This window comes from Leuresthes tenuis, unplaced genomic scaffold, assembly GCF_036924035.1.
Source record: "Leuresthes tenuis unplaced genomic scaffold, fLeuTen1.0.hap1 SCAF_23, whole genome shotgun sequence".
NCBI lineage: Eukaryota > Metazoa > Chordata > Actinopteri > Atheriniformes > Atherinopsidae > Leuresthes > Leuresthes tenuis.
The window spans coordinates 16,437,996-16,455,555 of record NW_027325377.1 but is presented as its reverse complement, the minus strand read 5'-3'; the positions used below and the strand labels follow the sequence as shown (position 1 = coordinate 16,455,555).

The 17,560-nt window shown below is 40.3% G+C and overlaps 1 protein-coding gene across 6 annotated transcripts in view; it reads left to right on the top strand.

Moving 5' to 3' along the window:
- The window catches only part of ppfia2 (PTPRF interacting protein alpha 2), a 139,885-nt gene that overhangs the window by 86,575 nt on the left and 35,750 nt on the right, over positions 1-17,560 (top strand). For all 6 annotated transcript variants that reach the window (XR_011909976.1, XM_072377890.1, XM_072377889.1 and 3 more), the window contains 3 exons: positions 10,404-10,505; positions 13,352-13,516; positions 14,359-14,433. Coding sequence is in view for 5 of the 6 variants with exons in the window: in XM_072377890.1 (XP_072233991.1) it covers positions 10,404-10,505; positions 13,352-13,516; positions 14,359-14,433 (342 nt within the window). In the remaining variant the exon portion in view is untranslated. The remainder of the gene's footprint in view (positions 1-10,403; positions 10,506-13,351; positions 13,517-14,358; positions 14,434-17,560) is intronic.

Here is a 17,560-nt window from a genome sequence, read left to right as displayed (position 1 = left end):
TGGACAGGGATTGAATTATCAGCGCTCCAAAGCCCGCCATCTCTGTCTACTGTAATCTTTGCAAATCCGACCACTTGACTGAGGAATTTTCTAAACTTAGCATTTCTCCTGTACCAAACTATTCTGTTTCTCTGTTGGTTATCAGCCAGACTAGAATTGCCATTCTTATCTGGCGACTGGACTTTGATTTACTAATGTTCTGTGGCTTCCAGCTCTCTCTCTTCAGGTCTTTATCTTTCTTTTCTTTTTTTGTATCGATTTCTTATTTCAAGCGTCTCATCATTTTGAACATGGTTGCATCTCAGTCGATAACTACACTTATCAACAGGAACTTTAAAATGCCAGCATTTCCTGCTTTTAGTTCTCCAGATGTTGTTTTCTTGCAGTTATCACAGGATTGTAAACCATCGAAGAAAGCAACTCAACACAGAGTGTGGTAAAAGGTGTTGGTTGTTCCCAGTCATCCTGGCCTAAAATTAGGAGGAAGTACAAACAAAGTAGGATTGTTGTAAAAGGAAAGCATACAGGGAGACCAAGGAAGATGTTAAAGAAATAAACTACCTTCTGATTACTTCCAAAAGGCAATAGTAGGAGTGCTGCATATATATTGATTAGCATTATTTAACTGAGAACACAGTCTTCTGTTTCCACTGTGTCTTTAGCAAAGGCAAAGTGAACAAAACTATGAGTCACGCCATGACTGACAACCAAGTCAGAAAAACTCGATGACTGCTAATGTAAGCCTGCTCATTCAAAGCAGCATTCTACACCCCCATCCCTTCCAATTGTCTGACTATTTTTTCATATCTGCTTCACTGCATGAAACAAACGCCATAAAGGCTGTAGCCTGCATGCTACAGAAGGAAAACGTTTTCTGTTTTTTTTTTAATCAATAACTAAAAAGTATGTTTGCTACATTTTAGAGCAAGTTCTTTGCTTTTTTTCCATCTCTTCTGCCTCAACACCACTGTACAAGCACCTCTGTCATTGTGTTGTGGGCAGAGTGCCTCCCGAGAGGATTTTGATTGGTTGAAAGAGATCTGATTCCTGATTACTCTATTCCAGAATGCCGAAGCGATGTATCCAGACCACTCGACAGCACCGACACAGTGCTGTATTAATTTATGCTAATTCTCCCTTTTTTGTCTTCTGGAAGTATTTGGTCCTTTTGCTGAGCAACTGATGCAGGTGTGTTTTTGCTGATATTTGTCCAGATCTCTTGCTATTAATTGACATTAGATATAGATTTTATTTATTTATTTTTTTTAATTTGTGGGGAGCATTATCATTATTGCAACGCAAATGAAAATATTTAACCTATAAACAATTTGTGGACACAATTTGATCATCAAAATTAGACTATTTCCTCTATTGTAGAGGTTTCCAACTGCCATCACAGAGGACTCATGGTCATCAGCCATGTGATTCGTCTCCTCCGACTGGACAAGCTCACCCCACAGCCAGGAGCCTGCTGCTGCAGCTGCTGCTGTTTTGTCCCTTGAAAAAGAAAAAGGGTTCTATTTCAACATCATTCACTCCATGTGTAATAAATGATGGATGGTCTGACATTTCGGGGTATGCTTGTTTGTGTGTTCCACAAAGATACACAGCTTTAGAGTGTGCATGAATGCTTGGGACCAGAATGAGAAGACTGTGACAGGACATTACATGTGGAAAACAGAGAGGATGCATTCTCTCTGGATAATAAAATGCTCTCCCCCCTCCCTGACCTTTTTAACATGGGCGCTGCAGCACCATTCATTGCAGCGGCATCAATTTATCACTGAACCATACACAAGTCGAGAGACTGTGTCTCTGCAATACTTTCTTTCATATTACCTTCACTTTCTTCTACCTAAATACTTCTTCTTGAGCTCACTCTCATAGCTTTTTGTATTGACACTGCGCATTTAAGCAAATGTTGTATGTGGAGGACGAGCTTGCATCTCATCTGCACAGCACAATACTAGAAAATACTCAACAGTGTGAATCTAGTATTTCTCTTCAAAGATACTAGAAACGGAGTTTATTAACTTCTTCATAATTGCTTATACAATGTAAAGATGCTGCCAGTTAGCCCAGGAAATAATTCAGTTCAGAAGTGAGGTTGTATGAATTAGTCTACTTATCCATCATCAGTGTATAACTTGCAGTAGATGGTGCTTGCCGATGCATGTCCCCAGTTGGAGAAGCATATGTTCTTGCTGGTGTGGAGGCTGTAAGAAATGCATTGCTATGAAATGGGTCAGCAGCAGCAAATCATATTTTTCCCCCCAAATAGAAGCCAACCCAAACATAAGAATACACTATGTTTATTCCTCTGCCGTTCAGGAAACCCTTCCCAACAGAAAACTGAAGTAGTTACTCTACATCCATCTATATTGTATTCGAAGCCAAATTTCTTTCCCAAACACAGTAGATTTCCCTCACAACACACAGAAGTTTCTTGTTTAACTGTTTAAATCCCCAAAGTTGCACCATAATACAAACCAAGCAGTGATAGACCTGGGTTTACTGTGTTCTGCGTGGGAAAATTACAGTTTTTGTGCAAGGAGTTTGGTGGTTTTTAAAGGATAAATGTACTGTAGAACATACGGTAGATGGAGTTCATCAGAGGAAACACTGCTTACAACACAATATCACTCAGCTTTCCTGCCAGTACTCCTGTCTGCTGCTACAAATTGCTAAATGCACTGAATATTGACAAAGATAATATGCTGTTGCTACACTTTTGTTCTTTTAACAGAATAAATAAGTGAAATGTTGTGATTTTGTTTCCTTCAGAAAGACTTTTTCAGCTGAGCTAACTGGTTGCTGGTGCTTAACAGTCATTTACTTTGACACGAAACCCTCAACAAGAAGCACCAACAAGTGTAGCCGAAAGACGGGGGCACATTCTCCTGCACTCTAACCTTTGCCCGTTTTGTCAATGGTGTTTTACAAGGTGATTATACATGACATTTGTCATGAGAGCAGGCTAGCTGTCTCTTTCTATCAAAGAACCAGCGATTTTCTAATTCAGTTGTGCAACATTTGCTCTGGTGATTAAAAGCCCCAAAACTTCCACTCAGGCCTTGAAAATTATTATCAGGTCAGAACCTGAACTGCTCTTTGGATTAAAAGGCTGAAACATTTACAGTGTGCACAGATATTTTTCCATGACCTGGCACGTGTAATAAAACTAATCTGAATGTCTTCCTGTGAAGAGAAGTTCGGAGAAAGATCCTTTAATGGGAAGCGGTGGATTTGTCCTCTTACATGACTTCACGGCGATCAAAATTAGTTATTGGGCACGAGGAGAGCAGTAAATTGTCAAGCTGTAATTTTCACTCTCAGATTTATGACTTGGCCTCTAGGGGCCTTTATAGCTCACAGATGACCCTTCTTACTTTGCCAGCTAAAGGTTATTGTAAATCACTCTCTTCCTCCCCTCAACACCAACACACTCTCTCTTTCTCACACACACACACACACACACACGGACAAACACACTTGTTTAGACATACGGCCTTACTGCTGTTTTTGGCTTGCTGTGATTCACCTGAAAGAATCATCTCCCGTGTACAGGTAGGCGTTTTTCATTTTGCTGTTTTGCTGTGGTGCCATTAAACGAATGTGACCAGTCCACCCCTGTCAGGATGCAAGGCAACAACAAAGCCACACAAGCACTTTTCAGGCTAATCGTTGTTTATTCGGTCTGTTTTTTTCTCTTTCTTCTTCGTCTTTTTCCTTTTTTCCCTACATGTCCAAAGAATGATTCTCGAGGAAATGTGTAAAATCTATGAATTATTCAACTCAGAAATTTCAATTTCTACTCTTAATTCCTATCTGGCTTTTTGAAAGTTAATGGTCACTGGTGATTAACTGGGTTGATGCTGTTTGATTTATTATGCATATCTGGCCATTCTCTGAGAGGTGCCATAAGATTTCATGTGTTTTTAGAGGACACGTAAAAGGTCATGTTGATCTTGCGAAAATCAATGTTTCTTGCGTCGGAAAAAGAATGAAAATACAACAAATGCTTGATGTTTTTTACCATAGCCCCATGCTAAATGTGTGCTCTTTGGTTTGAGCAGCTCTTTGAAGTGGTGATGGTTTTACAACCTGCCTGCTTCTCTTTAGAGGATAAAAGGACGAGTGAACCCACAAATGCTTGAATATTGATGTTTTTCGTCGTTTTCAGCGGAGGTGCTACAAGACTGAATGGCAGCAATAATGTCAGCAGAGTTGGTGGACATTCTTGGTGTTATTTTGACAGCGATGGATGAAAGGTTAACACACCGTTCCTGCAGAGAACCCACTGATGAAAGCATGCTAGATGCTGTTGTAGCATGTGTCTGCTACCTTTAACTCACCTACATGTCGCCATGGAGAAGCAGCAGTGCTCACTCAGCACAGATAACCTTCTTGAATATTTAAAGCTGAGGAAATGAGCCTGCTGGTGAGCTATATCTCGTGCAGTGCCGGTTCCTCAAGGTCTCTGAGGCTCCTGAGTGTCCGATGTGGAGTCTCTGTGACCGATCCATCTTTATCAGCAAAATGGAGGCCAAGAATTTGGCTGGTAGTGGTCCTCCCATACTGTACAAAAGCATCTTATTGAGTGACCAGATCAGAATAGCAGTGCATTCAAAAAAAGCTCCTTTTCTAGTTTGAAAGCTTCTGTTTCTGAAAGCTTTTCTTTAGAACAAAGTCTAAATGTTCACCAGAAAGTATAATGGTATAACTGTTAGTTCACCAAATTCTGCTGTATTGTTGTCTCTTGTTGTTTTTTATTTGCCTGAAAAATACATGCTTGTATCCATCCTCATATGAATAGGGAAAGTGTTGGTTAGTTGTGTTGGCTTTAAATCAGATTTCAGTACTTGTGTGGGACTATGATTTGCCACTTTTCGCTTTTATTTGCGCTCGCTGTTTGTCAGGTTTAGGCATCAAAACTACTCTAACAACTAACTACTGTCAGCTGGGTCCTGGGTCAGGCAGATGACTCAAGCCACCACCAACCTCTGTGGACCATTTTTAAGCCTCACTCACTGAGCACCACAGTCATTGATTTTTCACATTACATGCAGCAGCCTCAGCTAATTTTTTTTTTTTGCAACACGAATGTCAAATGGAAGTTTAACAAAATTAATAATTGGATTTTATTGACACCTTTACCACTGCAATTCACTTTAACACCAAGTTTGTTGGACTGAAAAGATGAAAGCATACAAACGCTGGTTTAAGGGCTGGTTTTCCCTCATCTTTTCAACTTGTGAGGTTATTATACAGCTGACGGTTTTCATTTACATGATGGGAATTTTTTATTGACAGGACGTGAATCTAATGTGATCATATTGACATTTAGTCGGCTTCAGCACAGCATCGGTATGGTTAGACTTGTGTTGACTGCGGGAGATGCAATGTTAGTATTGATAACAGCAGGTTCATCTCATGGTTATTTATAACCACACTATGTCCTGTCCTTCCTTTAGTCTCGGATTTTAAATATACGTGTCCGTTAAATATTAAAGATCTGCTGTAAATCTTTCTGATACTCGTGTAATATTTGAGAGCAGGCCTCTGTTTGTGCTGATGGCTCATTACAGGGTGCAATTTTTAGTTGTCCAAATTAGTGTCACAATGCCTCAACAAAGAGCTCATTTTAAAGCTTGAGAGCTTGTTTCTATGAAAGTTGCTGCAATTTTTTCTTCTTCGGGACACAGTAAAGGTTATACTCTCACTTCCTTGTGACTCATCTTCATTTGCCTCATGCTAGCCTTTTGAGAATTGGCTGTCGGCGTCAGGTATAATTTCCTCCACACCTATTTCTGCTCACATTTCAGAGGCTCAAATGCAGGAAATGGCAGTATCATCATTGCGTGGATGAGCTGCTCTCTGCGTTTCACTCGGTGAATCAGCATGCCTTCCATCACATCACCCCCTCTCTGTCTCTCCTGAAGGCGATGCACAATTGGCAGGGTTTGTTTTTAGCCTGGAAGCGTGACTCTCTTGCAGAGGCACACCTGTATTTAAAAGAAAAAAAAAAGGGAGATAAAAAATGGATCCTCTGCAGCAATTTAGGCCGCTCACTCAGGGAGGAAGCCTTGTCCACTGATTCATTTAGAGTTCACCTGGCAGACACCATCCTCACACACGCATTAATACTCCCGCACACTTTACCTTTCATACTGCAGCGCTAGCATTTTGCACAGGTAATGAGAAGTGGGGAACAGAGACTGGTGGGTAGTGGTCCAGTGGGTCATGGGTAAAATAGTGCTAGAGAGATGCTTGGAGGAAAACCGCAGCTCATCTAAGTGGAATCCTACACTTCAGAGCTTTTTGAATGAAATATAAAAAAGTGGCAACACTCCATCAAAGCTGGCCACTTCTAAAACAACCTTGAGTAACAAAAGCCCCAAGAAACCTTGCACAAAGGACTCGGGCACAGATGCTGTATGTTGTTGAGAAGCTTATTATTCTAATTTTTATATCAATCGGAACCACATCTGCTTTTGTTAGGTAACTCTGCTGCTGTTCACAGCTGGACAGCAGTTGACCACATCCTAGAATGTCAGGATTACTCTCATCACTTCCCTTGAGTGACTCGCCAGGGTCCAAACAGTCAGTGTGAGTGTACCTTGTAAAACCACAACAGAGGTGAAAGTCCTTTTCACTGATGCACTGAAGGTCCTCTGTCACGCAAGCCCCAGCATGTGCATCTTCACCCTTTATTTATATGCCCGTCCTCGGCTCCTCGCTGTACCCTTGCTCACCTAATAGTACCTCCACTGCGGTGCATTCTGCAATTCTTTTCTCATTTTTGCTATGCCTTCCTATTTTCTTGTTATTTATGAGAGCAGCGCCTGTAGGAAGTGTATCCTGGGAATTAAGATTGTCCAGGTTGTGTTTTCCTTTTAGAGGGAGCAAAATAAGTGTCACTGAATGGAAATAAAATTCCATTTGCTGCATTTTCAGTGTTGTGAATAATTCAGTGTGCCTGAAATATACTGTAAGCAACTCTGTCTAAGCATATCTTTTAATATAGTTCCTTATTTGGAATGTATGTATGCATCTCAGAGATGTTGCCAGGAACTTGTGGATACAACATGTTTGTATTATAGATATGTAAACCACCATGTTCTCAAAGGTTGTCTTTTAATGTTTGAAATGGCTGCAGAAATAATGGCATTACTGTTTGGGAGAAGGTTAAACAAACACAAAATGTTATTAGATGTTGCTATACTACTATGGACATTTATGTAAAATTAACTTGATAGCTACACATTAAGATAAAGTTTACTGTGAGGATAAGGGTTACTAAATGAACTCCCACCGGCAGTTTCACAAGTGGCAACGTCGAGTTTATAAATGCTCGTGCAGGCGTCTGGTCCAGTGTTTGCATCTGTTAGAGGGTCTCTCTTCTAGCTGTAAAGATGATGTTACTACTTCAACAATTTAGTGGTGTCTAGAAGCCAAAACATTGTGTGAAATGTTGTTTCTGTGGAGCCTATAATCTGTCAAATGTCCTGACAGTGTGGCCTTTGGGAGGAGGCCATGTTGTCCTTGCATTTCCTCGCCCCTGGGGGTTATGGCGTTTTCTTTAACTCTGCTCTGAGAGGAAGAATTGCCCTGAGACGGCTGGTTTAATGATGAGCTGCAGGAGTGTACCGCGGTCTGTTGCTGAGGAAGCTGTTGCATTTGGAGCAACATCAGGGGATTTCTTGGGTCGGACAAGCGTTAAAGCAAATTGTGCAATTTGCAGAGTTTTTTTTTTTTTTTTTTTTTTTAGGAGGACCTGACTGTGATTAGCTGCACTCTTGTGGCAGAGAGATTTATGCGCTCTAAGCTTCTTTTTTTTGTTCCCTTCCTGCTGCACACGTTTACAAGTTTGAAAGATGCAAATAGGCAAAGAAGTGCTCTGTAACTCCACCATGGCTTCATTACAGTGTGATTCCCATGATAGTTTAGAATAGGGCGAAATAGTGATGATCACATTTGGAAACTTGGATGGTCTGTGGAGGAAAATAATGTTAAAAAAATTCTTGCTTTATTGTCTAGAATATTCTTCCTCCTGTTCTGTTAGTATATTGTAGGTCAGTTTTCCACAGAGATGACTTTGTTACCACGCCAACACTCCCCCCCCCCCCCCCCCCCTTATCTCCAGTTGCTATAGTAACAGCAACATCCTAGTTGACCTTAGCTTCCTCCGTAGATAAACTAGTCATTAATTGAGCTGGCCCTTACTGTATATACAGTAGAATAAGTGCATTTTCCTGACAGTTAAACCCTTGACTTCTTGACTGTTTTTTTTTCTTGTTTTTTTTTTCTTGATATAATGGATCTTAAAAGGCAGGATTATGGTCTCGGTTTCAGTGTTGTCTTTTATGAGTGATTAGCAACAATTTCTATCACGATCAGCATTAAAAATGTGAAATTGGTGAAAGGTTTGAAGGTAGAATGTGAAAAATACCACTTAAATTAAGTTTTTTCTAGAGTGCAAATCTATTCAGTTTGTTGGTTCTATTAGTGTCAGTTAAGTGAATAGCACATTGTTAATAAAGACGGTTAATATGAATAAAACATCATTTTTCACATGATATTCTTTCAACAAATACAAGCTTATGTAGTATATGATTTTTATAATCTCAACAGAGCGGGACAGAAACAAAGAGTCCTTTATGACTGCTCTGGGTTCCTAAGACAAAAGGTGAATACATTTTCTGCTACGAGGATTTCACAACATTTCTTCAACTCATCATGCAGAGAATGCATCAGAGAATGCAAGATCTTTCCCTGCTTCCAACACAGTTTACATGTATAATTGTAAATCTAGCTTTTGATCACAGATTCGCTTTGCTATTTGTAGTTCTTTGGGAGTTTTCGTGCTGTCTTCGTGAAGCGGATTTGTGGCTCTATAAGGTCTATAAGGATTTGTTGCACCCTTGTCAGTGTGAGACATGATATTGTTGTGCTCCCTGCAGTCTGTCTGCAACACTGAGTTATTGTCCATGACTCCTGAAGGACAGATTGTGCACATATTCTGACTCACACTGAGTACTCAGATGGATCACTTGTCAACTGTCAGCTTTTAAAAATGAATTTTCTTTTCATGATTTTCTCGTGAGTAGTGTGTATTAGCTGTGTATTGTTTTTTTTGGTGCATGTTTTAGGTATTTTGGGACTTATTGAGGAGATGAATTGTTTAGTTGGATAATTCATTTTCATGACACTTAATATCAAAAAGGTCAAAAATGCACTACAGCTACGGAATATTTTGAAATAGTTTTTTTGAGGAAATCCCTTAATGAAGAATGAAGAAAAACGAGGAACGTAAAGAGAAAACCACAGGCAAAGATGGAAGTCTCTATGGATAAACACCACACCCTTCCAGTGGATCTATATGAGTTCATATGTTGTTTTCTTCAGAAATCTTCAGCGAAGTAAACATTTTAAATCTTTAATGATTAACTTTCTGTGAGCTGGACAGAGACTCAGGTCAGACCCAGGACATGCTGGAGAGATCAGTCCTCACGGCTGGGTTGGGAGAGCCTCTGTATGCCCCCTGGAAGGGCTGGAGGGGATGTCTGGGGAAAGAGACGTCTGGGCTTCTCTGCCTTGGCCTCTCAACCCGGACCCAAATGAGAAGCAGAGTATAGATGGAACTCTCTGGTAATCAGAAGACTGAATCTGAGGAAGTTAATACTTCGTTTGTTTTAAGATATCACCTTTTATAGCTTGTTTTTAGATGGGCTCTTCTTTTCTTTTTAAGAAAAATTCTAATTCTAAAATCAAATGCTGAGTGTGTTGTTTGAGTCCCATCAGCCCAATTTTAGAGTTAAGACTGTAACACATGAGAAAACAGATGATTTCTTTGTACCTGCCTGACATGACCTGCTCCAAAGATGTTTATTTTGGATGTGCTTAATTTAGACTGAGATGACGGGGACAAAGGCTCCCCAAGTGACAGCCTGTCTCTCCACCTCCTGTGGTTGTTTATGAGACAGTTGGTCATACACATGCATGTATAGCTCAGAATCGCTTCATGAGGGAATCGGGCAAGTAATCTGGTTTCGGGAGATGTTGATGTATTGTTATAACGGCTTTCAAATGTTATTGTCAGTATTGGTCCCAAAAAAAGTACCACCAGTTGGGTCATATTATAAACTTCTAAGCTCACTAGTACTGTGGTTGTCATGTCACCCTAAGAGGCTTATAAGCTCATTAGAAAGTTGTTCCCAATGTTTTTGTTTTCTTCTTTTTTTTCTTTTTTCTTCACCCCGTCAGCTACTAGTAAAAATGCAATGATGCAATTCTGCTTCATGTCGCATTGCATCACTGCACTTCAGGGCAGCTGCAGGGTATTGTGTGATGCTAGCCGTGGTCCTGACCCATCTATTTGTTTTCTCTTTGGTTTTACTCAGGAGTTTGCTGCACTGACCAAGGAGCTGAACGCCTGCAGGGAGCAGCTGCTGGAGAAGGAGGAGGAGATCTCTGAGCTCAAAGCCGAGAGGAACAATACCAGGGTATTTAAAGCTTCAACATACTACTTCAAAACATTTAACAAGCAGCACATGGTCTAGGCAATGAGGATGCAGCTGCTTTTTTTGGTTGTTTCTTCAATACCTAACCTCGTTCCACGAGTTTCTGTAGAAGTTTCACAACTTTGCCTCGAATTCCAATGTCAGCCCTGCAAAAAAGCCAAAATGCCTGCTGCACACCGAGATAAACAGCATCCTGCAGAAGCTAAAGCTATCTAGTGGGTACGGCTGTAAGCTTGCAGAAGCACTGAAGCATCCATGTGCACTGTCTGTTTCCAATGGCAAGACACACCTCATTAGTTCTCCACATTCTCCCTTAAAAAATTTCCACTGACTTCACATGGATGGCTGCTCTACAGTAGAACTAAGTTCAAATGGCACTGATGCCGTGCAGTGTCCAGTTCAAAGATTCTCCAGAGAACAGAAAATAGAAACATTAGTGGAGCTGAAGTCCTGTATCTTCAATAGAAAAATAATTCCTTTTTTCCAAAGCAGTAAGCACACACTGCTGTTGACAGATAAGACTGTTTTCCGTCCCTGTGCTGATTAAGTGTGGATTTACAGTCATTCACTATCTTGTTCTGGTGAAGGTGAGCGAGTTTAGCAGAACAATGACTGAAAAATCCAGAAAAAGAAAAGAAATAAGGGGCAAAAAAACTGAAAAGGAGTCATTTTCACACCCTCACTTTATTATCACCTCAAATCCTCCAACAAGCAATTACCAAGCAAACTTTAATTAAGTTTGCTTTTGTCACTGAAGGGGTTTAGCATTCTATAAATAAGTGTTGGAAGGCATGTACGGGCAGTCAGTAAACTGAGGAGCTGGTGTGATGGCTATGACGAGACAAGGGAACTTTAACAGCAGCCAGACTGAAGAGTTGAAGAAGCATGAGACGGACGAATTAGAACACACAAGGTAAATACTGACTGATTCAACAGGGTTGATTTTGTTGAGTTTGCAGGAATACACAAATATGATGGCTGGTGATGGCGCTCTCACAGACAGTTGAATCAAACAGACAAGAGAAAAGATGACAGCGAGTTTGCAGACCTACTGCTCGCTCCTGCAGAGATTCTGATCACTTCCCCCTGCTACAGTGTTTTCTATTGAAGATTTGTCTTCAGTGTCCTGAGGGGAGAGAAATAAGATTCCAACTGAATATAGCTCCCAAGTAGAAAAAGGATGAAACTATTACTCAGTGTCCCAGATGCTCGAGGCTTAGGCTGCATCCTACCAGTTAGATTTGGATTCAGGAGGTCAGTTTGTCCAGTGAGGATATTTCATTTTACTGTAACATACAAATAGTTTTAGGAATGTAAAAGTAACTTTGTGTTTTATGATATGTGGTTTATGTTAAATCTCCCAAAATGGTACAACTGAGCCACTTAATGGCTATAAGTTTAGATTTTCTATATTAAATTTAAAGGTAGCACAGTAATGACTCACTGCAAGAAAAGTTGGTACACATTTCATCATTGAGATTCAAATCTTAACCTGATAACTGTCTAAATGCTCCTCGGCACAGAAGATGCCATCATTGCATTTCTGTAGAGATGTTCTGTCAGGCTTGTTTTTTTTTTTGTTTTTTTTTCTGATCTTCTTTGCTTGAAACGTTTTGAGGTTTTAACTTTGTCTTTAAAAGTCAGCCGATATGCTCGAGCAGGTAGAAATTCAGAAAAATGTTGAAGTTTTCTTCCTCTACATCGTCTACCAATACTGTTGGTATCTACAGGTATTTCTCATGGCACCTATAGATCTAAATTCCCCAACTCTTTTTCCACCCATGCAGCCCCATCATCACACTCCCTCTTCTGTGCATCTCTTTCGTCCCTCTAAACCCCATTTGATGCAAATAAATGACCAAAGCATGTTATCTCGGTATTCTTTACTGTGGGACTGTGGCTCATTCTCCTGAATACATCTGCATCTGTGTTTCTGCTGATTTTTAGTCAGCCATTGACCTGTATCCTTTTTCATCTTTGAGGTTTAAAATATATATTTTTTTTTATGCACATGGAGCCATGAATGTGTACAAGCAGATGAATCCCAGCCTGCGGGTTCCGTTGTTCACAGGTCATTTGGGGAATAATGTTAACGCAGTTAGGCTTATTGCAAATTACAAATGCACCCAACACCAATGATCACAGGAGTTTTGACCTTAGTTGCATGTAGTTTCAGATGTTGGGACTATATGTTCAATTGTTTTTCTAAGATTTTACTTTTCAGCCTGAAACCAGCAATGACTGCAGCTATAGTTGTGCTGCATCATCAGAAAACTACCCAAACAAATAAAGTTTTAGCTCTGTATACTGGTATCATCTCTTCCTGTCACAACTTGTGTTTTTACCCCCAGATGTTGTCGTGCACTGGACTTTCTTTCACTTTTGGATCTTCACTCTGCCCTTCTGTTGCTTTCTGTTGGCAGTTGCCTTGACATGCCATCCAGCAACATAGATTAGTGTAATCCTTTTGTGCGCTGTTGCTGAAAGGATTGCAGTTACCTTTGAGTAGGATTGAATACACTATTCATACAGTTGCAATGACGAGGTGTTACATATGTAGCACAGTTTCTGAAGGAAAACGGGGTTAGTAGACCAGTGAAGACCAATGAAGATTGAAGAACTGCATAAATAAAAGGACATGCTACACACCAAAACACTCTCTTGAAATGTCTTTGTTTCCACATTTCTGAGTATTCGAAGAGCAAACTGTGTAATATACGTGTTGCATCTTTCAGATTATCCCTTGATTTATTTGAGCATCAGTTCATTAGCAGTTCTTATGAGAAATATTTCACTTGTTTTGTTGTTGTTGTTTTTTTTTTGTCCAGTTACTTCTGGAACATCTTGAGTGCCTGGTGTCCAGACACGAGCGGTCGCTTCGGATGACGGTGGTGAAGCGGCAGGCTCAGTCTCCCTCAGGAGTCTCAAGTGAGGTTGAAGTCCTCAAAGCACTCAAGTCCTTGTTTGAACACCATAAAGCCCTCGATGAGAAGGTGAGTTCACCACCATTAGTGCGAGATATGCTCATGTTAAGAGGTTCTACAGAAACTTGAGTCCTCCCTTGTTTAATTTCTTACTTGTTTTGAATTTAAATCACTTATAGGAATTTTAGAGTGCAATATTCTGTATGATATACAGTAACAGAATTAGATTCTCTTGCATTTTAATTTAGTAATATGTAGTTTTTTGGAAAGTGCTCTGTTTTGTTAGATAGTATTATGGCATGATGTACTAACTGCTGATGCGAGCATTGCCTCGGCAGTTTAATTTGTGTGTTTTCCTGCTGTATTATTTAGCCTCCATATGACACATTCTGCAATTCTCCTTTATCCTCACAGCCTGCTTATTTACGACTTTAACCTTGTGCGTAATATATCTACCGCCCCTCTAATCTATTCACCCTCCACTTTAAAAGGCATCATTTATTTAAAAAAAACTGCTCAATGGCATGACATTCAAGGTAATAAAAGTTGTCTTGGCAGCAGTCCCATCCTGGATCCTGGCTAAGTTTTAATCTGGGTTCAACCTCCTCTGAGATTTCTTAGACCATCACAACCATGGCAAACCCTACAGTCAGTGAAGGAGTACATTCACAATAAATGGAGACTTGGAATATCCTCTCAGAAACTGGTACTTTAAAGGAGTAATGCTACTTTGAAGTCACAATAAGGTGTTATTGGAAGGCTAAGGGAGGGAAGAGAAAGTCTCCTTCAGCTGTGTCTTTGCCATGTTAACCTTTGCTTGCCTTGATTGGAATTTAAACAACAACCAGTCATAAATGTAGTCCATCAGAGAAGATGTCTACATGTCCACTTTTTTTTTTCTCTCTCTTCAGGTAAGAGAGAGACTACGGGTGTCACTGGAGAGGGTGTCTGCCTTGGAGGAGGAGCTCACAGCAGCCAATCAGGAGGTAAGGGCTGCCATGGCTGTATAGAAAATGATGTAAATGTATTCATTGTTGTTTGTGTTGCAGCTGTCTAGTGCTGTAAACTCAGTGAATATGAATGATGATGGACACACTGTGTAGATAAATGATTAATGACTGGATTGAAATCCTGTAAATATCAAGCTGTGGCTCCCAGCCCAAATGTTATCATATAATCATATTATTTATTAGACAATTTCAATAACAAACTGAGAAAAAGGGGAGTGAGGATTGGCATTGTTCTAATAACAAATTAGAAGCTCATCGTGTTTTTAAAGTATTAAGTATGAAATAAATCGGACTCATGTCTGTGAATTAATTCAGTTGGGACACCAACATTTTTAATAAAAATTATTATTTGCAAAGCGTTTAGAATCTACTGTATTGTTGAAAATAATATAAACACAGCAGCAAAAAAGATTTTGAGTTGTATGATGTTTAAAAAAGCTTAAAAATGAAAAAAAAAAACAGGCGATGGAGCTTTTGACAATTAAATAGTTTCATTTGTAACAGCTCAACAAAATGACTGGGTGTGAAAACAACATCCCAGAGAAGCTGAGTCTCTCAGAAGTATGAAAAGATTCAGTGGTTCCAGAGAAAATATCTGTGCAACAGCGCTGAAAACTAGCTTTGAATTGCAGTGATCTTCAGCAGGCCGTGACACAGCACAGCATTACAAAACAGGCACGATGCTGTACTAGAAGACACTGCTTGGGCTGGTAACTACTGTCAGTGAGCACAGCTCATCACTGCACCCACATAAGAAAAGTAAAACTCTTATCAGCCAAAGAAAAACAAATGGTGAAAAATACAGAAGCAACAAGCTCATTTATTAGCTTACAATGATTTTCAATTACAATCTGTTTAATTTGTTTCAATTGACGCCTTGACTTTTCATTGTAAGAATGAAATACAACACTAAACAGCAGTATAGAGTATGTGGTGGTACGTAATGCTGCCTTGCATTCTGGGAAGGGAGTTCCATCTTGTAGGATTGCTCTCCTGTTACCTCTGCCTACTGCCATCGTAGGCTGGTTGTTTTTTTCTCTTTTGTTTGGCTTAAAACATCCAAATCTAATGGAGAAGGGAAGAAATGGAGGGGCGAGCGAGAAGATGGATTTTACTGGGAGTAATTGAATCGCGCTGGTAAATGCAAGATCTGTTAACTGATAGGCCAGTATTGAGCTGAAATCTGAAGCCCCATAAAATCGGTTTCCCCTTTTGTTGGACAATTCATTAAAGCAAATGAATTGCAATGCTTCCAAATACATTCATACATTTTATCTCATAGTCTCATGTAGTGGGTTGTATGAGTCATGATACTGATAATAAAGATGTCTTTTAATTTTTTAGACGGATATGTTTAGTATTAAAAAAAAAATAGACTAAGATATGATTTCAGTGTTTGACCCAAGAGTTTGAGCATAGAAATACAATCGTTACGCTGGAAACGGGGTCTTTGAATGGAAAAGATGCCCTCAGGGCAAGCAGGAATGTGTGATGTCAACTTCACATTCCCTCTACGGCATAGTATTGGCATACGTACTGTGATGTGTCCAGAAATCCTTTCTGAAATGTGTATCAGCTCAAACATCAAGAAGCATCCACAGCATCTCTGCAAGTAGCTGGACAAAGTAGCACAGTGCCCAAGCAGAGCTAACAGACGAGTAGTCACTCTTTCTATTACAGCCCAACTCCCTCTCAGCTTCTTGGCTCAGGCGGCAGCTGTGCTGGAGCTGGTCTCGCACTGCAGATGGTCCTGTTCCAGCTGGGAAAATCCTCAGACTGGCAATTCGCAGCCTTTCAGACATACCAGACTGACACTCAGACCTATAATAAAAGTCAATAAAGAGAAGAGAAGACAAGAGAAGAAGAAGGGAGTGGACTGAAGTGGACAGAAGGTTAAAACAGGGAGACGGAGAGAGGAAGAGGACAGAAATTAAGGTGGCCAGTGAGAAGAAGAAGCAAGGTATGCATGGTGGTGTGTTAGTGAGTGCAGGCATGCACTTGGTCAAAGTTAACAAGGTGTGGAGACAAGCAGGCAAAGGAGAGTGAGTCAGAGAGATGAAAAAAAATCAAATGTTTGGATTTGCTGAGAAGTTGAGAGAAGGTGTACAATCTGGCTGACATACATACATATATATATATATTTTTTTTAATTTTCAAAGGGGTAAATAAAGAAAATAATGTGACAGGAGGCTTACTCCTGAAGTTGTCTCTCACTTCTCTTTGACAATTCTCAGATGAAGGCTGCTTTTTAACCGAGCTGTGAAGTCCCTGACAGACATTTAAGCACTTTGAGGAATTCTCTCACACCACACGGCCAAGGTTAGAGGGGCTGTACAGTACGTCTGTGAGGCCGTCCCTCATAAATGGTTAGCAACACTTGTCAGCTGTGGACAGATGAGTGATTAGACCTTGAGGCTGCAGAGCGACAGTTAAACTGGCGTTGCTGAATAGAAATATCCTCGCTTCAGAGGGTCCCGGGAGACGTGAGCAAGCAAACTGGTAATTGATTTGGGAGACCCGGCATGAATCCCATTTCCCTGCTGGCTTTTTCACAACACAGGTGTGCCTTATGAAATCAGCAGCCTCTGACCTCATGTAGTCACAGGTGTTTAAGTGGCCACACACTGATTACTGTTAGTGATCACAATTCGCTGCTGCAGAACAAATTGTTACAGGCTTATATGTGTTGTGTTGGAACATATGAAGGCAAATGAATTGTTTAAATGAATGGAAATTCTCTTACTGTTTTTTTAGGGTTATCAGGCTTTAAGGTTCCCATGAAACAGCTACTGAAGTTGCATATTTCTAAGTTACCCCTATAAAAAGAGAAGCAAGGCCCTGCTCTGATTGGTCAGCTGCCCTGGCTTGAGAAGACACCGCCCACCATTCTGAATCAGCTTTGACAATGAAGATACAATTGTTAAATTAATCACACACGTGTTCACCCTTTGCAACTCAGATTTTTCATGTTTCTGCTTCATCACATTACCTCAGAGTATCCTCTCAATCCAACACAGAGGTGCTAAAGAAAGAAAGATGAGGAAATCGTGATAAGAATCTCCCATTTTAGGCTCCTCGTCCCTCTTCTCCGCCATCCGCTGTG